General features: G+C 43.3%; 2 protein-coding genes across 6 annotated transcripts in view; one reads left to right on the forward strand and one right to left on the reverse strand.

The window, feature by feature from the left end:
• Positions 1-9898, forward strand: part of ARHGAP17 (Rho GTPase activating protein 17) — a 61839-nt gene extending 51941 nt beyond the window's left edge. For 4 of the 5 annotated variants that reach the window (XM_053365244.1, XM_053365246.1, XM_053365247.1 and 1 more), the window contains 2 exons: positions 4749-5366; positions 9655-9898. In XM_053365244.1, coding sequence (XP_053221219.1) covers positions 4749-5366; positions 9655-9797 — 761 coding nt within the window. In that variant the 3' untranslated portion in view covers positions 9798-9898. Of the gene's footprint in view, positions 1-4748; positions 5367-7099; positions 7143-9654 lie in introns of all 5 variants that reach the window. The other variant, XM_053365245.1, reaches the window with a different exon arrangement.
• A 238-nt stretch (positions 9899-10136) lies between these two features.
• On the reverse strand, positions 10137-19008 carry LOC128401790 (testis-expressed protein 47-like). The gene is made up of 8 exons (XM_053365257.1): positions 18873-19008; positions 18355-18424; positions 16993-17096; positions 16117-16305; positions 15737-15801; positions 15109-15250; positions 12306-12465; positions 10137-11276 (listed from the first exon to the last, which is right to left on the reverse strand). Exons 1-8 carry the CDS (start codon positions 18951-18953, stop codon positions 11239-11241), a joined length of 849 nt encoding a protein of 282 aa, XP_053221232.1. The 5' UTR covers positions 18954-19008; the 3' UTR covers positions 10137-11238.
• Positions 19009-19825: the final 817 nt, after the last annotated feature.

Consider the following 19825-nt stretch of genomic DNA (forward strand, 5'->3'; position numbering starts at 1 on the left):
GGGAGAAGAGGAAGAGGAGGGAGAGGAAGAGGAAGAGGAGGAAGAAGAAGAAAGATTATAAAGAACTACTTTATAGGGGAAAAAAATTTTTTTTTTGATTATTCGGAAATAAAATGGCGTTAAAATTGTGGAACTGGAATATTAATGGACTGAATGATAAAAAAAAACGGAATAAGGTGGAACAATTTCTAAAGAAAAAAAATTTAGATATAATCTGTTTGCAGGAGACACACGTGGCGAAAAGGCATAGGAGAATTTTGGTTAATAAAAGACTTGGAAATGAATTTATATCATCAGATAAAAAAAAGAAAAGAGGAGTGATATTGTATATAAAAAGTAAAATTGAGGCTCAGCAAGTATTTAAGGATGAGGAGGGAAGAATTATAGCTGTCCAAATCAACTGGCAAGGTGAAAAACTAATAATTGTTGGGATCTACGCACCTAATGGAAACAAAACGGACTTTTATAAAAATTTGGAAGAAAAACTGTTGGAATATGTAGACCAAAAGATAATTTTGATGGGTGATATGAACGGGGTAGTGTCAATAGAAATGGACAGACTGAGAGACAGTGGGACAAAAGAAGGTAAATTACCTAAAACATTTTTCGAAATGGTTAAAGATTGTAACCTAATTGATATTTGGAGACTGAAACACCCGCTGGAAAAACAATTTACCTTTTATTCAGAACCAAATCAGTCGATGTCCAGAATTGATCAAGTCTGGATTTCGAGTGAACTAACTCCAAGAATTACTCAAGTGGAAATTGAACCAAGAGTAATCTCAGATCATAGCCCAATCAAATTAGAACTTAAAGGCTTTGAAGAAAGATCATTTAGGTGGAGAATAAATGAAGGCCTATTTGATGATCAAAATTTTATCCAAGAGGCACAGAAGAAAGTGAGTGATTACTTTGTGGATAACTGTAATAAAGGAACGAAGATGAGTATAGTATGGGACGCAAGCAAGGCAGTGATGAGGGGGTTTTTTATACAGAAAAATTCATTCAAAAAGAAGAACAGAGAGAAAGCAAAGACAGAGATCTTAAAACAAATTACGGAAAATGAGAAAAAGCTAATTAAAAAACCAAATAATATAAGAATTAAACAAAGCATTAAAGCTCTGCAAACTCAGTTTGCAATGATAATAAACAAAGAAGTGGAATGGAACATCAAAAGAATTAGACAAAAAAAATTTGAATTTGCAAATAAATCAGGAAAATGGCTTGCTTGGCAGATTAAGAAAAGGAAAGAACAAAGTACAATAAATAACATTAATGTGGATGGAGAAGAGATAACTAGCCCTAAGGGTATTAGAAAAGGATTTTTGGACTTTTATAGACAGTTGTATAAGAACAAAGAAAAGAACAGTATGAGGAAAATAGAAAGATATTTAAAAGGAAAAGAGGTGCAAAAGATTCCAACAGAGGTAACAGAAAGGCTGAATACCCCGATTAATAATGAGGAAATTAAGGAGGTAATAACAGAATTGAAAAATGGGAAATCCCCAGGACCAGATGGGTTTACAGCAAGGTACTATAAAGAGTTGAGAACAGTTCTAACAACACCATTAAAAGAAGTAATGAACAATATTCTAAAAGAGAGAGAGATTCCGGGGACTTGGAAAGATGCATTTATAACCTTTATTCCAAAAGAGGATGCGGACCAAACACAAGTAAAGAATTATAGACCGATTTCCCTATTAAATACGGATTATAAAATCTTTGCAGGAATAATGGCGAAGAGATTAAAAAAGGTGTTACAAGAAATCATCCATGAGGACCAAACGGGTTTTCTTCCTGGCAGACAGATGAGAGACAATGTGAGGAATATAATAAATACTTTAGAATATCTGACAGCTAGGAACGAAAGACAGGCAATGTTAATATTCGTTGATGCCGAAAAGGCATTTGACAACGTATCATGGGATTTTATGTTGAAAAACATGGAATATATGGAATTGGGGAATGATTTCTTGAATGGAATTAAGGCAATATATACTGATCAAAAGGCGAAATTGATAGTGAATAATGTGATAACAGAAGAAATTAAAATATCAAAAGGTACCAGACAGGGCTGTCCGCTTTCACCCCTGCTGTTCATAATGGTCTTGGAGGTCTTGCTGAATTCAATTAGGAAAAATGAAAGGATAAAGGGGGTGGCAGTAGGCCAAAATGAATATAAAGTCAAGGCCTTTGCCGACGACTTGGTAATAATGGTGGAAGATCCGATGAATAGTGCCCTTGAAGTGTTGGAGGAGATTGAAAAGTTTGGTGAGGTGGCAGGCTTTAAGTTAAATAGGAAAAAAACTAAAATTATAATCAAAAATATGGACCAAACAATGACTGAAGTGCTGCAGCAACAAGTGGGTATTGAAGCTGTAAAAAAGGTTAAATATCTGGGAATATGGATAACACCAAAGAACATCGATTTGTATCAAAATAATTATGTTCCGGTGTGGAATCGAATTAAGAAAGATTTGGAGGGATGGGGGAGGTTAAAATTATCTTTTTGGGGCAGAATCTCAATGGTAAAGATGAACGTGCTCCCAAGGATGCTATTCTTATTTCAAATGATCCCAATATTAAAAGGAGTAAAGATATTTGAGGAATGGCAAAGAATGATTTCAAGATATGTCTGGCAGGGCAAAAAGCCGAGAATTAAATATAAATTGTTAACAGATGCAAAAGAAAGAGGAGGCTTTGCCCTGCCAGATCTAAAATTATATTATGAGGCGTCATGTCTTTGCTGGGTAAAAGAATGGATAAAACTTAAAAATACCAAACTATTGGATTTAGAAGGCTTTGATGCCAGATTTGGGTGGCACGCGCATCTATGGCAAGGGAAGAAATTGGGCTATAAATCGTTTGAAAACCACATCTTCCGGAAATCATTAATGGAAGTGTGGGACAGATATAAGAACATATTGGAAATGGGAGTCCCACACTGGTTATCCCCACTAGAGATTATGGGAGTTAAGAAAATCAATATGAGAAGTAACTGGATTACTTATGGAGATTTAGTGGTAAAAGAAGATGGGAAATGGAGATTAAAATCATACGAACAAGTAAAAGAACATGTGTCTGACTGGCTGCACTACTATCAGATAAGTAATATGTTTAAAAAGGATATGAAAGAAAGAGGGTATAAGGATAAAGATTCGAAATTCCAAATAGAAATTGTTAATAATGATTGTAAGATAATTTCAAAAATGTATAAAATTCTATTGGAATGGTATACGTTGGATGAGGAAGTTAAAGCAGTAATGATCCATTGGGCCAGGGATTTAGGGTACAGTATAGATTTGGAAGATTGGCAAAAAATATGGAATGAAAACTTGAAGTTTACAGCATGCACTACGTTGAAGGAAAACACCATGAAGATGGTATACAGATGGTATATGACCCCTGCTAAATTAGCAAAAATGTACAAAATCTGTAATAAATGTTGGAAATGCGGGGAGAAGGAGGGTACATTCATACATATGTGGTGGGAGTGCAAAAAAGTGAAGGGATTCTGGGAACTGGTTTATAATGAGTTAAAGAAAATGCTGAAATATAGCTTTGTGAAGAAACCAGAGACCTTCTTGTTGGGAATAGCTAGAAATGATATAAAGAGGAGGGATCGCAAAATCTTCCAATATGCAATAACAGCTGCGAGAACATTACTGGCCCAAAGGTGGAAGCAGAAAGAACTTCCAAGTATTGAAGAATGGAGAGAAAAACTGACAAATTTCGCAGAACTTGATAAACTAACTGGGAAAATCAGATTTCAGAGAGACCATGAGTTTTTAGAGGACTGGGGGAAATTTAGAGATTATTTGAAAATTGTATGTGAGGAAAATATAACGCTAGTGTGTTTCAAAGAAGCTTTGTGAAAAAAACAAGGAATATTGCAAAAATGTAAAAGAGGATGGAAAATGTATCAAAATAGTAATATTATAATTAAGGAATGTGTAGATAAGAAATTAAGCATGGATGATTGTCAGAGGAGTTGAGGGAGGTCGGATAAGTTAAAATAAGTGATGTTTAAAATTGTATGATTGGAGATATTATGAAAAAAACTCAATAAATATTATTAAAAAAAAAAAAAGAAAGTTGTATAGTGAGGAAGCCAGGCTCACCTCTGTGGAGGGAGTCCCACAACTTAGGGGCCACCACAGAGAAGGCTGTCTCCCAGGCCATGAGCTTCTCAGGAAGGTGCAACTACCAAGAGGTCTCTTCTGCTGATGTTAGCACATAGGAAGGTCTGTAGGGAAGGAGACAATCTTTCAGATACGTGAAGCCTAAGTTGTTTGGGGCTTTTTACACTAATGTAAGCACTTTGAGTTGGGAACTGACAGCAAATGCAACTACTTGAAGAGGGGTTATATGACTTTTGTAGGCAACGCTAGACTCTAATCTGACTTCTCCATTTTGAACCAGTTGGAAGTTTCCAAGTTGTCTTCCAAGGGCAGCCCCATCTAGAGCACATTGCAGTAGTCCAGTCTGGATGGTTGATGGCAGGGCAGGGAGCCATCATGCAACTTCCTCCTACTTTGCATTTTGATTGGTCAGATGCAACTTCCAAACAATCCCTCTGAGTTCTGGGAGGCTTCAGGTTCCGCCAGGTGTTTCCGGGGGCTTGATACTTCTCGGGGCAGAAAAGAAGACAGGAGCTTTTAAATGTTAAGGACGAGAAGCTCCATGTTGATGTGAGGCGGTGAAGAGGCATTTTAACCCCTGACTATTCTTTCTGGCCTTCCTTGCAGCCGTGAAGAAGCCTGCCCCAGCCCCTCCAAAGCCAGCCAACCCACCTCCCGGGCAGCCAGGGAACCAAAGTGCCCCCTCCGCCCCTCAACCGCCCTCTGTTTCCCCAAAGCCCCCCACTAGAAGCCCTTCTCCCCCCAGCCAGGGAGTCCCCCAGCCCAGCCCTGTCCCATCCCAGTGCTCTGCCCCCCGACGGTACTCCAGCAGCCTCTCTCCCATCCAGGCCCCCAGCCACCCGCCTCCCCAGCCCCCCATGCAGACAGTGGCCACTCCTCCTCTCCAGCCGAAAGCCAACACTCCCAGCTCTTCCCCGCCTGGGTCTGAGCCCAGCCTGGAGCAGCCCTCGCCCACTCCTCCCCACACGCCCACGCCCCCCGACACCCCACCCCTGGAGAAGCACAACCCTGCAGTCGCCTCCCCAGCTCCTCAGCCCCTCACCCAGGATGCTCCGCCAGCTCAGTCGCCGCCTCCTCAGATGGGCACGTTGCCCAGGCCAAGGCCTGTGCCCAAGCCGAGGAACCGGCCCACCGTCCCCCCTCCACCGCATCCTCCAGCTCCTCACCTAGCCGGAGACGGTCCTCTTCCTGGTCCCCCTTCAACGGCATCCCGCATCGTGACTGGTAAGGACTGTGTCAGCTCTGTCTCTGTGAACCTTGTGATAAAAAAACTGTGCCTGGAGGTGGTTGGTTGGATGTGGCTGGAGAAGGGGGAGAGAAACGCTCTCGTCTCCACCACTGGGACAGAAGTGGAAAGAAGACAGGGAGAAGGCGTTTCCCCAGAAGAAGAGAAATGGCTCTAAACCGGCAGTAGATGTGGTTTCATCCGGGTGGGGATAATTGCAGTCCATCAAAGAGGGCCACATGGAGTGAAAAAGAAGACAGGCAAAACTCATTTGGGGCTTTGTATCAGCTAACCCTGAAATGCCTTTAAATCAGAGCAGTTTTACGGCTACAGCTACCAAACGTTTCTTGGAATCACAATTTTTTATGTGCAAGTTTCTAGAGAGAGTGAGGTGCTTGAAATGTGAAGATAAAAATGCTTAATGGTTAGATAGACAGAAGCAAATACTGTACAGGTTAATTATTATTATTATTATTATTATTATTATTATTATTATTATTATTATGCACTTTCAACCATATTTCAAATTTCTGCATAAATCAGATTTTAAACACTATCTCAAGTTTTCACACTCAAGAAGTATTGTAGCCACATTGTGTCTGTGTGCGTGTAGTTTTAGCATACCGTTCTTCCCCTCCTCCGTACCTCCCCATCAGGACAGCTGCACCACCCAAAATTATTCTGCTTCACCCCACCAACATTGACAAGCAGCATGCCTCTAATTGATCTAGCTTATTGGAATGTTTGGGAAGCTCTGTGACATTTTGTAGTCGTATAGCCAGTGATGGGCTCACAAATAGGCAAAGCCAGGTTTTTTTGCTTTTATTTATAAAAATATTTCTGTGTCATGATGTCATAAAATACCAGAGTGGTTTACAGTGTTAAAGCAGAGAACATCATTTCAAAAAATGAAAAATACCCATAATCTTTGAGGTGGCTGGCAACTCAGAAATAAGAATGCATCAGCTGCAAAAGCCTGTCAGCATGAAAAGGTCTTCAAGAGATACTGGGAAGTCAAAAGGGAGGGTGCCTGCTGTATCTCTGCCGGAAGAGTGTGACTGCCGACATGAAATGCCCAATTTCTTATTGAAACTAGTTGGGCCACTGTGACATGGAGTTGCTCATCCCAACATGTCAGACTGGAGGATTTTCTCACAATCTGCCCCAGAAGCTGTGCATTTAGAAAGCTTCAGCACAGTTCTGTAGATGCTAGGAAGAGCTTTGTTGCAGCCAGATGGTGGCTCAAGTCCCTTTCTGTGCATATGGAGGAGGACGCTGCTTTGTCCTCAGGAGTAGCCGCCCTCCCACTCCTTGACACCTAACGAAGCAGTTCCTCTGAAAAATAATGCGTTACCCCCACTTGGGAAGCCCAGGCTGCATCACTGCCCACAAAGCTGACCAACCTCCCTACCAACTTTTAATCTGGGTTGGGTGCTTCTTAATTATGCTTAATCTCAAAACAGCATTGTGACGATAAAAGCAAGGCTCCCCTTTTCCCTTTCTCCTTTTGTCGCAGGCTGAAATAGCGCATGCCCCATCCTTTTTTTTTTTTAATTTTAGCAGACCCTCTAACATGTTGACCACCTTCCTGTGCTGGAGCTTAAAGGGCGCTGGGAATAATAAGAAGCTCTATTTTTTAGCTGCGCAAATAACCCGTTGAATCCCCTCTAGGTTGCAACGCCAACTTGCCAATAATAATCATTCTAATTGAGAATTTTATTAAACAATCTAGATGTTTGACCTGCATTGTTCAGTAGGAACTGAGATTGGAAATGGTAAGGAGGCCTTTCGATTGGCCAGAATTGTTATGAATGCATAATCATGGACGCAGCTTCGTCCCTTTACTAACAGGTCACTGTTAACACAGCTTGCTTGCACCCAGGACTAACCCTGCATGTCAAAGAATGATGCTACCCTTGTGGTCCTTTGTTTTGCCCCCCCCTTCCTCCTTTTTAACACATTCACTGGATGTATCCCAGGATCCTGCCCTGTCCGTTATTTAGCTTCTTTTCTGTCTGCTCCGTCCGTACTTGGAATACGGAGTGAATTCCCACTCCTCAAAAATCTTCAGAGCCTCATAGATGGCAACACCGACCTACAAGCCAGCCCTCCCCTCCCCTTTCTCTCTTTCTCACTGTGGGGGTGGGACCTGTTGGTGTTTTTTCCACTTGAAACTGAGACACAACCTGAGAGGCTCCGCAAATGCAACACTGAAGATATTAGCAGCTTCACCATTAATTGCTGAGCCATAACTGGTATTAATTAAACGTCATTCCCTTTCCCTCCATTGCTAAAGGCCCAGGAACATGGGGTGGGGAGAGAGAAATAGGATGGAGAAAAGGGGCCGCTTGTACAGATTGAAAGCTCACATATAAATGGGAAGCTGTTGAGCAGCTGAGCCCAGCCTGGGGGCAAATCATGACTCTGCCACTCTTCTCCTTGCGTGGAAATTTGTGCCTGTGGAAGCTGCTGCAGTTGGGTGGAGCTGAGAAAGGTGGCCCTGTGCTGTTCCAAGCCATCCTCGTAAGGCTGTTGTTAGGCAGTATTGGGGGGGGGCATTGTACTAGGGCAGGAGAAGAACTGGGTTTCAGCCTTCCCTGACACAGCCAAATACATTGCATTCTGCACCACCCACGGAAGCATCTGAAATCTGCAAGGGCTCTGCTCTGTCGCCTTCAGGCAGGGCTTTGCATTTGAAAGGAAGAAGTGGCACTTGCCACCCAAGTCCCAGGGGCCTGCACATACTTGAAAACAAGCACTGTTTCCATGTGCGAGATGTCAGGTGTGCTTCTAGCTTTTCAATGTGGGGGGGAGGGGGGAGTGTCTGCTGGCATCAGGCTGCTTCTCTGTGCCACACAGGGTTTCATGGTGTGTTTGCTGCTGCTTTGTTGTTGTTGGGGTTTTTTTGGGGGGGGGAGGGTTCTCAGTTGCAATGTGTAGCAAATCCTGAGCAAAATGTTTGTTCCAACCCTTCTCCACTTCCAGATTCTAGCAGACCTGCTCTGTGATTCTGCAAGCTTTCCCTTGTATTTGAGCAAGTCCAGAAGATGAAAATGATCCCTACTTTGGGGATCGGGGTAGCTCCTTCCAATGAGATTTCCTTCCCAAAGCAGTCTCTGTCCCTCATGGTGTCTCAGCTAGCAGTCCTTGGGCCCCATATAGTTGAACTGTCCTGCAGTGACGCTGTGGTCTAAACCACTGAGCCTCTTGGGCTTGCTGATCAGATCGGCGGTTTGAATCCGCACGACAGGGTGAGCTCCTGTTGCTCTGTCCCAGCTTCTGCCAACCTAGCACTTCAAAAGCACACCAGTGCAAGTAGGTAAATAGGTACTGCTGTGGCAGGAAGGTAAACGGCATTTCCATGCGCTCTGGCTTCCGTCACAGTGTCCCGTTGTGCCAGAAGCAGTTTAGTCATGCTGGCCACATGACCCGGAAAGCTGTCTGTGGACAAACACCGGCTCCCTTGGCCTGAAAAGCGAGATGAGTGCTGTACCCCATAGTCGCCTTTGACTGGACTTAACCGTCCAGGGGTCCTTTACCTTTACTTTTTTTACGTTATATATATGTCCACATAGTTCCTCCAGCAGTTGTCAATAGACTGCTTTTCATTAGCTTTTCTTCCTTTGGGTAAACCCAGGGATAAGGTTGTATATTTTTTCCCTACACTTACAACACTGTACAAGCTCAGGATCTGGAAGCAGGGCAAACTCTCATCACTTTTCAGTTCTGTTCTGCAAAGAATGAGACTCAAGCCTTTATGGCTGCAAGACACATTTAAAAGGATGTGGATTAGTATGAGTGGAAGGTTGGATCCAAAGCTCCCATGGGACCAGCGACCCAACTCCTTGCTTTTCCCCATAACTAAAAGAATAAATGAATGCCATTTCTTTGGGTCATAGAATCCAGTGTTCTCTTGGCACAGTGTTGGGGTGGAGGAGTTTTATACATATACAGCCCTGTCCATAAGCTTCTGAACACCTCTTCTCTGGGTCAGCCTTCCCCAACCTGGTATCTTCTGGATGTTTTGTACTACAGCTCCCATCAGTCCTTGCGGCTGACGGGAGTCAGAGTCTAAAACATGGCCATGGGGGTGGCTTGGGGTGATGGGAATAGTAATCCAAAACGACTGTGCTGGCTGGAGCTGATGGGAGTTGCAGTCCAAAGCATCCAGAATGTGCCAGGCTGGGGAATGTTAGTCTTACTTTCTGTCGTCTCTGCTCACAAGACTGTGCCCTTTCATCATTGGTGTTGTGTGTGTGTGTTTCCCCCCATGTCTTCTCCACGCAGACTCTAATTCCAGTATTCAAGAGCCACCACGAGGCCTCCCTGCTGCGGAACTTCCGACGGAGTCGTCAGCTTTGCCAAACCAGAGCTCCCACAACCACCTTGTGCTCGACATCAATCACGATACCGAAAGCACCGCTTTATAAACGAAAGAAACCACTCCAGGGCCGCAGCTGCTCCTGCCCCAGCGGGAACCTCACCAGTCAAGGCTCTACAGTGAGGAGCTTATGGAAATCGAAAGATGGGGGTGGGGATTTCTCCAGAAAAGAAACACCTACCCCGCTATCCAAAGAAGTTTAATGACCTGTGTCTTGACCAAGGTGCCTAAGCTGTGGCTGGGATGATGGTGGTCTGGCTGCCCCCGAAAAGTATATCGGAAGCTTAATTGCTGCTGTTAACAGAGACGGCTGAACAATTCCAAGAGAATCCAAAGCAATGCATGTATAATGGAAACAACCTTTTAAAGGCCTCTGTTGAACTCTTCCTCTTAATTCTTTTTTTTTTTTTTTTTTTTTTTTTTTTTTTTGCTCTTACCAAGGAGATGGCTCACAAGAGACGTTCCGTCTCTGACATGCTGCAGACTTTGTTAAAATATGAACCAAAAAAACAAAAAAAATCAACCCTCAACCTCCACGTGTGCTGGCAGGAGGAGACTGCTGGTTCTCAGTCCCTTTTGCCCTGGCAGTGGAGAAAATCCTTGTGCCTTGATGGACTGTTATACTGTAGAAGGAAACGTACTGTCTCTCTAACCATTTCAGTGCTTCTCTCTCTCTCTCTCTCTCTCTCTCTCTCTCTCTCTCTCTCTCTCTCTCGTCCAGTGTTGTTATTTACTCCCCCCCCCCTTTGGTTTTCATAGTTATTTGTATTAACCACCCCTGCTTTGGTTTCTGTAACACCCATAAAAACAGCTGCTGTCAAGCTGAAAACTTTGGAAAACTTTGTGTATTTACTTTCAGTTGTTATAAATGAGTTGGAATTGGAAAGCAGTTTTCTTTTCTTTTTTGGAAACATCACTTTGGAGTCATGTGCTTAGTAAAATTATTCTCACTTCTGCTACTGTAAGGAAAATGTCTTCTAATTAAAATGGTACGCCACCAGAACAGCTCCCCACACTGGGAGGGGCATCACTCCCTTCGAATATCACATTCAGGGGTGGGGGAACAGTGTGAGCCAAATAGGATTTACTCCCCCTCTACACTGGCTAATTCCACAATAGTGTGTATGCATGCATGTGTACATAAAAATACTAATTCACTGAAAGTGAAGCAGTAGGCAAAGATGTGGTTTCGCTTTTTGTAAGTCTCTTAGTGGTAGGAGAGCAGAACTTGAGTGCAGTCTCTAATTTAGAGAGTGCAGCCACTCAGAAGAGACACACCTTGTTGAATTTCATTTACAGTCCCTATGTTTATAAATGGACACAGAAACTGTAGGCAACACCTGGCTTCACTAACACGTTTATTGCTGCCTTGACCCTTGACCATGTGTGCTGGAAGGAGATTTAATGGACGTTGGCATTCCTAGCCAATTCTGCAAGTTAATAGCACCCTTGAATTGCTACCCATGAAAACACTGGCAGTTTGGAAGGTTTCATGAAATCATATGAGTAGGAGTAGGCCACACACATTCTGCAAGGAAGGAGGAGGAAATTATAAGCAGTGTCAGATAATTAACAGCCCTTGCAAATCCCCATACACCAGACCCGAACTGTTATAAATAAGAACATAAGAGGAGCCTGGCAGCTTGATCAGGCCAGGGGCGCATCTAGCCAAGCCCCCTGTTTTCACAGTGGCCAACAGGTGCCTATGGGGAACCTGCAAGCAGGACTTAAATTCAACAACTGGTGTTCAGAGGCATAATTCCTCCAACAGTGCAGGCTGAAGGCAGTGCCAGATTACCAAATAGGCAGAGTCAGCACTGGCCTATGGGCTCCATGCCTCTTAGGACCCCGCGACAATGAATCAAAATAATATTGATTTGATCTTGAAAGAAAATTACAATCAAGTTTTCTTAGTTCAGTGTTATCCCATTAGAGCAGGGTGTGGGGCGAGATTTCTACTGCCATGGGGCCTCCACAGGATTTAATCTAGCGCTGGCATAAAGTAGCCGTCATGGCAAGTAGCCACCTCTGTTCTCAGATGCAGGATGGACGAGCAGATCTTCCCCTCAAAGGCAAGTCCCACTAGTTTGGTGGTTCCAGGGTCTCCAGGCACAGGAGACCCACCCCTTTGCTGAGGTTAAGCAGGTTTAGGTCTGGTCACTGCCTAGAAGGGAGACCTCTGGGAACCACCGGTCTGCTACCATGGAATCCATGACAGGGGACAACAAACAGGTGTGAAGGTAAGAGAATATTGAATTGGACGTCTCTCCAGAGTTGCACTTCACCTTCCTTAAACAAGCCAGAAGAGCCCCTCTGGGCAGGTGCGTGATATATGCATGATTAAATTGTAGCCTGCTGTTTAAAAGGGGGGGGGGGAGTCTCATCCACTGCTCTGCCCACCTTTCTGCCCCCATCCAACACTGACATGCAGCCCTTGACCTGAAAAAGCCAGTGTGGTCTAGCAGTTAGAGTGTTGTACCCCCACCCACCCACCCATGATTCTCACATACTGGAGAATGGTGCCTATCGGTGGAAAGAGTGGCGGAAGGCAGCGTACCTGAATCCATTTTAGGCTGCAAAGGATTGTTGTATATCTTCAGAAACTCCTCTGGACTGAGGCACTCCTTAGCCTTGCACAAATACTGGATGGTTTCTGCTGGCATCAGAAGTTCCGGCACGACCGTGTGGAGACAATCGCTGAGGCCTTTATTGCCCACCTTTGATGTCCACGGGGAGGAAGCACAATTGCCAATAAAGAGCATTGCAGTGATTAGTTTTCCTTCTGCAACTGGAAATACTTTGCTCACCTTTTCTTCCTTAAATGTTCCCAAGTCAGGGTTGGTTGGTTGATATTTAATCACGTAATATAAGCAACCTAATGAGAAAGCAAGATCTTAAAAACAGTGGGATCTAAAGAAAGAGATCAGTCTTAGCTTTCTTAGTTATTATTCTCTTGATACATATTGTTATGTACAAAATATTTTTTTTAAATTTTTTTTACTGGTTTTAATTCATTTTGCAACATCGTACATTAAAACAAACAAAAGAAACAAACATAACACATACACACAAAAAAAGAATACATAAAAAGAAATAAAAAAAGAAATAATAATAGAAAAGACAAAAGAAAGAAAATCTCCTAACATAAGACAACAACAAATTAACTACATAACACACAACACTGACTGACTTCCCTTCATCTCGGTTTCGGAATGTGTTATAAGATTTTTCTATCTGCAGTTTCTTTTCCTCAGAAAGCTCTTTACATCACAAGTGTTATATCACACCTACTGTAATTTTTAGATTTTTTACCTCTGTTTCCATGTATGCCATAAATTTATTCCATTCTTTATTAAACTTTATGTCTTTTTGATTTCTTATTTTCTGTGTCATTTTTGCCAATTCTAAATAATCAAATAGTTTAGATTGCCACTCATTTATGGTTGGGATTTTTGGTGTCTTCCAATTCTGCACTATTAGAGTTCTGGCAGCCACTGTCGCGTACTGAAAAAGTGTTTGATCTTCCTTTTTGATTTCCTCTCCAATTATTCCCAGCAAAAAGGCTTTGGTTTTTTTTATAAAGGTATATTTGAAGATTTTTTTTAGTTCGTTGTAAATAGATTCCCAGAATTTTCTGATAGGCTCACACAACCACCACTTATGATAGAAATCACCCTCCTTGATCTTACACTTCCAACATGATTTATCACCAGTTTTATATATTTTTTCCAGTTTTACGGGCGTTACGTACCACCTGTACATCATTTTATACATATTTTCCCTGAGTGTTGTACATGCCGAGAATCTCATACCTTTGTTCCATAATGCCTGCCATTTATCAAACTCTATGTTATATCCGAAGTCCATTGCCCATCTCACCATTACCTCCTTTACTTCTTCATCCTTGGTGTCCCATTCAAGCAACAGGCTATACATTTTCGATAGGGGTTTTGTTTTGCTTTCTAGTATTTCAATCTGGAATCTAGATTTTTTCTCACTTATCCCATTTTTTTAATCTTCAGTCCATATAGAATTAATTTGGTGAAATTGGATCCAACCTGTCAATTTGTTCTTTATTTCTTCATATGGCCTAATCCTCCAACCGGTCTCTGTTTTTACTAGTAAATCTTCGTAGGTCCATCTTTCTCCTTCGATGTTTGTTTTTTTTATTGTCAGGATATCAATTGGCGATAGCCACCAAGGGGTATTCTGTTCCAGTAATTTTTTGTTTCTTTCCCACACCTCTAGCAGTGGCCCTCTAAAAATGTGGTTAGAAAATCCTTTATGGACCTTTCCCTTGTTACGCCATAGGTAAGCGTGCCAACCAAATCTTATATGAAATCCTTCTAAATCTAACAGATCTTTATTTTTTATAACAATCCAAATTTTTTGTAACAAGTTATTATTCTCTTGATACATATTGTTATGTGCAAAATAAAAAGTATACATAAAAAATACCATAACAGATCAAGGAAAATAAATAAAAGCAAGCTAACTGAAGCAGATCAGACCGAAACACTCCCCCCCCCATGCCTTCCAAAACAGATGTCTTAATCTTAGGGTTGTGGGATTGAACCGCACATTGGCCAAAAGATTCATGTATTGCAGGGGGTTGGACTAGATGACCATTGCAGTCCCTTCCAATTCTATGATCCCTAGAACATCAGAAGAGCCTGGCTGCTGGGTCAGCATCCTCACAGCAAGAAGCCCCAAATGAAAGCCCACATGTGCTCTCCACTCAAAGACGAAGAAAGGCACCAGTTGGAATGAATAGCTTTATTTTCCTGGCATGCAAGTATAGGATATGGGGAATCAACTTTGATAGCTTTGGGGCAATCGGGGCCAACGAGATGCAGATAATATGATGAGGTTCAACACACCCACCTTACCTAGAACTCACAGACATCCAGTGAAGCTGAGTGTTTGAAGACTCAGGATGGATAAAATTATTTTCTTACACACACAGCACCTAGTTAAACGGGGACTCAGTGCCACATGAGACAGAGGTGGCCACACACTTGGATAGTTTTAAAAGAGGATTAGACACATGCATGGGGGAGAGAGCCATTGATGGCTACTAGCCACAATGGCTGTGCTCTCCCACCATGGTCAGATGCGGTAGTGCTTCTGAATATCAGTTGCTGGAAACCACAGGAGTGAGAATGGTGCTAGACTAGACTAAGGTTACCAGATTTTTTCCAATGAATCCGGGGACACTTTTCAACTTCAATAGATTTTGTATGGGAACTGATTTGTAAATCCGGGGACTGTCCCCAGGAAACGGGGACGTCTGGTAACCTTAGACTAGACGGACCATTGGCCTGATCCAGCAGGCTCTTCGTACATGCATACTTCCTTACCTTGAGAGTCGCAAGATAAACTCCCAGTTTCAGGTTGAGGGTAAGGCATTCTGTGATCACTTCTTCTGTCGTCTGGGTCTGTGTAACGTCTTCGAGAGTTACTGGGACTTCCACTGCTGTGGCGTACCACTGGTTGAAGAGTCTGGTCGGGATGTTGTGAGACATTGCTAATATCTTAACGTCCTGTATTAAAGCACTGGGGGTGGGGGTAGTGATGGATGGACAGATCCGTCAGCTTTTCGTTTCTCTCCCTTTCTCATTCTTCCAATCCAATCTTAAATTCAGTTCCCCCACGTTTCCTGGGTTTGGGTGCGAATTTCTCCTAGTAAGCACATTTTTGCATGACGCTTTGAAAAATATAGACATCTTTGCAAGCAATTTTCTGCCTGCGCACTAAGAAGGAGGAAGTTGATGGGCAGGGCCGCCCTCTGAGACTGTAAGTAAGAGAATAGCAGGCGAGTGGGGGCTGCACTCCAGGGGGTTGGACTAGATGACCCTTGGGTCCCTTCTCCAACTCTACAATTCTATGCTTCTATGAAGGAAGAATGAGGTTGGTGGGTCTGTGCTCCATTCACCCTAATGGACCAGCCCCCATCAGTCTCCCCTGAACAAGTTTCCAATCACTTACTTTGAGTCTTGATTTTCAACAGCTGCCAAGTCCATAAGGATATGGTAGAGTGTGCCGCTGGATGCCTACAAATTATTATTACTATTATTATTATTATTATTATTATTATTATTATTATTATTACTACTACTACTACTACTACTACTATTTCCTTTTTCCCAGACAAGGACTCAAGACAGCTTGCAGATAAAAATGCAAAACACAGATAAAATAGAAAAGCTGATTGCATAGAAAAGACCATCATTAAAAAGTAATTAATTGAACAGTAATACAATGAAACAATATAAAGAAACCCAAATCTATTAAAAATGTGAATTACAACAGTAAAAACATTACATCACCAGCTCCCTAAAGGATTGTTGGAATAGAAAGGTTTTCACCTGCCAGTCGAAGAACAGCAAGGAGGGAGCCAGTCTGGCTTCTCTAGGAAGGGAGTTCCAAAGTCTGGGAGCAGCCACAAAAAAGGCCCTCTCATGCGTCCCCACTAAGCTTGTCTGTGAGGGTGGTAGGATGGAGAGAAGGGCCTTTCCTGAAGATCTTGGAGCCTGGGCAGATTCATATGAAAGAATCTGGATTTTCAAAGGGAGCAGGGAGTGGGGGAGGCATAAATGCTCAATCACTCTGGGGTCTGATATCCTCTGTTATGGAGGACAGGAATAGAGTAGCATGAGAGGCAAAATGGGAGTTTTGTCATTGTTTCTAAATTTTGGGTTTGATGGATGTTTTTAAGTCAAATACTCAGCTCCAGGCATTTCCAGACTCCCTGTTTTCAGGTGGGATTCAACTGCCTATCGACAAACTCAGCTTTCACAGCTGATGTTGGTCAGGCACTTGCAAAATAAAGCCACTTTCCCCAAAGACTGGAGAGTTTTCAGTAAGGAAATTGAAAGGCACTGGGAAGTTTGGTATTATAATTACTTGATGCAACCACATCTAACTTCCTCACAAACAAATCAGAATGAATGCACAATAAGCAGCCAATGTTGTCTAAAACTGCCCACAAACTTGGTGCAAACCAGTCAGATGAAACGATCAATAAATTGCTTCCAAAACGCAAAGCAGCCTTTTGCAGAACCCAACTGCCCTCCGGTGGCCACTTACCTGAATATAAATCCCATTGAGCAAAGCAAGTCATCGTTACAAGTAAATATGTGCAGACATTCAGTTGCATGTGGGATTTCTCTGGGATTTGTGATTAACGTGCACTCTTTTAGAAAGAGGGGTCTCTTGGCTTGAACCTGGTAGATCTGACTCACCTCTAGAATGTGCAGAAGACAGTGAGAGTAGATGAGGAGGATGCCTGAGGGGGACTCCCCTAGGTGGACCTTGGAAATCCTCTGGAAAAGTTGCTCATGGTATGCTTATGAAGAGGAGGGAGCGAAAGGAGACCAACTGAGAGATCCGCTGGAAAAACTATTGCCCAAGTGTAATGGACCCAAACAGGTCATGGCCATACCCATGGAGCCACACCCTTTCAAAGACTGTGCATGAACCGACTAGATGTGGCCCTCTGGATTTTTGTACCTGGCCCTCACTATTCTTCCCACATCATATCCTTTCTCCAGCCACAGCTACCCACTCCCTGGCCCTGCCTCTCACCCTCTATGAGTATTTTTACCTGGCTGGAAAGTGTATCTGAACTTCCATAATGCCTCCTACGAATGAGAGAGAGAGAAGTGTGCAGTGTTTTTCTTCTAGAAAGAGAGATGCTGGTACTGAATACCCTTGAGTACTGCCAGGGAAAAAAACACTGGGTGCATGTGAGACTGTGTATAGAGACTGGCCTGCTGTACAAAGCTAATGTTTATTATTATTATTATTTGTTGTTGTTGTTGTTGTTGTTGTCATTTACCTGCCATTCACCCTAAGGTCCCAGGGTAGATTGCAACATTAAATCACAACATCAAAAAGAAGAAGAGTTTGGATTTGATATCCCGCTTTATCACTACCCGAAGGAGTCTCAAAGCGGCTAACATTCTCCTTTCCCTTCCTCCCCCACAAAAAACACTCTGTGAGGTGAGTGGGGCTGAGAGACTTCAGAGAAGTGTGACTGGCCCTAGGTCACCCAGCAGCTGCATGTGGAGGAGCAGAGACGCGAACCCGGTTCACCAGATTACGAGTCCACCGCTCTTAACCACTGCACCACAGTTTTCACCCACTTACAATCATATAAATAAGGTGGGTCTTAAAAATATACACCTCAAGTGTCAAAAGGCTGGGTTAAAGAGGATGCATCTTCGTCATCCTTCAGATAAGGAGCCAGACACACCACTGTGGCGAGAGAGCTCCACAGCTCAGGGGCCACCTAAGAGAAGGCCCTGTCCCAGCCTCAAAGGCCCCCCCTCCCCATGAGCCTCTGAGGGCAGAGGAACTACCAAGAGGGCCTCCTCACCCACCTCTGCCTCTGGCCCTGCCAGCCCTGGTATGTGGCCTTCAAAAGGTTGCCATAAGGGAATGCAGCCCTCAGGCTGAAAAGGATTCCCCACTCCTGCCACAGAAAAGCCCTGTGGAAGTTCTGCAGCCCAGTTCATCTCTGAGGCTGTTTTTCCAGCACTGGAAGAGGCTCACAGCCAATGCCTTGCCTCCCGAAAGTCTGTATGAGAGGGTAGCTCCCATACCTGTGACATCTGCGCTCTCCGCATTTTCTCGCAACAGCGCGACAAAGAACAGCCGATGGAGCAGGAATTTCTGGGGTCAGAGGGAAGGAGAACACAAAAGGTTCTGTTAGTAGCTATTTGCCTGCGTCTTGGGCCCATTTTACAGGAATGGCAGTTGAATCTTACACTGTTGAGAGCCAGAGCCGGAAGTAGGTCAGTAAATAAAATACCCTGTGTCAGTGAAGTTCATACTTTATTCAAAGAAGCTAATAAAGCTCAGGCCTAGGACACATGGCTACCCTTTGGGACTATGAAGAGGTTCAGAATGGCCGGGCGAAGCCTACACTACATGTGTAGAGGGCAGAGTGAGGCAACTTGAGAAGCCATGATATGGAAAGGGATGAGGAGCTGGTCTGCAGTTGTGGGAGAGCAGCAAGAATGGAGGAACGTTGAGGAAACCCTGTGCAGAGGCGTTGAGGTGGAAGCGTGGCCTTGTGTTGAGGAGAACCTTCCACCGCCACCCAAATTTCCCCTCACACCTTCATCTGTTGGCGCCTCTTCTCCTCCAGAGCACTGAGGAGGGTGCTCCTCGCCACAATGTTGGCCAGTATGTTGGCCATTTTGCCCAAGATGGCAGTTCCGGATCTCAAGAGAACAGTCTGAGGTAACTGACGCGTGAGGGAATGGCCTCCCCTAGGAAGCCAGCTCTATTGCCAGCCTGTGTTCTGAGGATGTATGAATCTATGCTTTGAACCTGCTCTACCCAAAAGAAAATAAGCAAATATATAGGATTGGAGGGAGGCCATCTTTGGATCTCCTCCGAGCCTGCAGTTTTATTTTTAATTTTTTGTATATATTTTTAATTAAGTTTTCTGTTTTACAATTTGAGATACTCATTTTACATCCTTAAGATATCAATGACTTCCCTTCTTTTCTTTCCATGGTTCATTTTACATATCTTATATCCCTGCATATTTTACAAAAACTACGCCATTCAGTATTCCATTATTGCACCCATCAAACTTATTTACATGTTGAATTTATCTTAATGCTGCCAGCTGTACACAATTATTTACCATATATTCAGTAAACGTTTTCCAGTCTTCTTGAAACGTATGTTCTTCTTGTTCTCTTATTCTATATGTTAAGTCTGCAAGTTGTGCATATTCTGTCAACTTAGGTTGCCATTCATCTTTGGTTGGGACCTCTTTTGTTTTCCATTTTTGGCCTAACAAAACACGGGCCACAATAGTAGCATACATAAAGACATAAATAACCAAACCTGCAGTTTTACATCTGTAAGATGGGGTCTTGCAGCATAAGGAACTGCGTGACATGGCGTGGAGCAAGTGGGGAGAAAATGTTTTCTCCCTTTCATAACAACTAAGAACTCATGGGCATCCAATGAAGCTGAATGTTGGAAGATTCAGGACACATAGAATCATAAGAGTTGGAAGGGACCATGCGGGTCATCTAGTCCAACCCCCGCAAT

Source organism: Podarcis raffonei, chromosome 14 (assembly GCF_027172205.1).
Source record: "Podarcis raffonei isolate rPodRaf1 chromosome 14, rPodRaf1.pri, whole genome shotgun sequence".
Lineage (NCBI taxonomy): Eukaryota > Metazoa > Chordata > Lepidosauria > Squamata > Lacertidae > Podarcis > Podarcis raffonei.

What these genes read in the sequence shown, in the direction of transcription:
- LOC128401790 (XM_053365257.1), bottom strand. Translation starts at nt 18,953, where the DNA reads ATGGCCAACATACTGGCCAACATTGTGGCGAGGAGCACCCTCCTCAGT. An exon ending in AGAGGCGCCAACAGATGAAG is followed by an intron (nt 18,425 to 18,872) that starts GTGTGAGGGGAA and finishes CTCTGACCCCAG; the next exon opens with AAATTCCTGCTCCATCGGCT. An exon ending in TTTATCTTGCGACTCTCAAG is followed by an intron (nt 12,466 to 15,108) that starts GTAAGGAAGTAT and finishes TGGACATCAAAG; the next exon opens with GTGGGCAATAAAGGCCTCAG.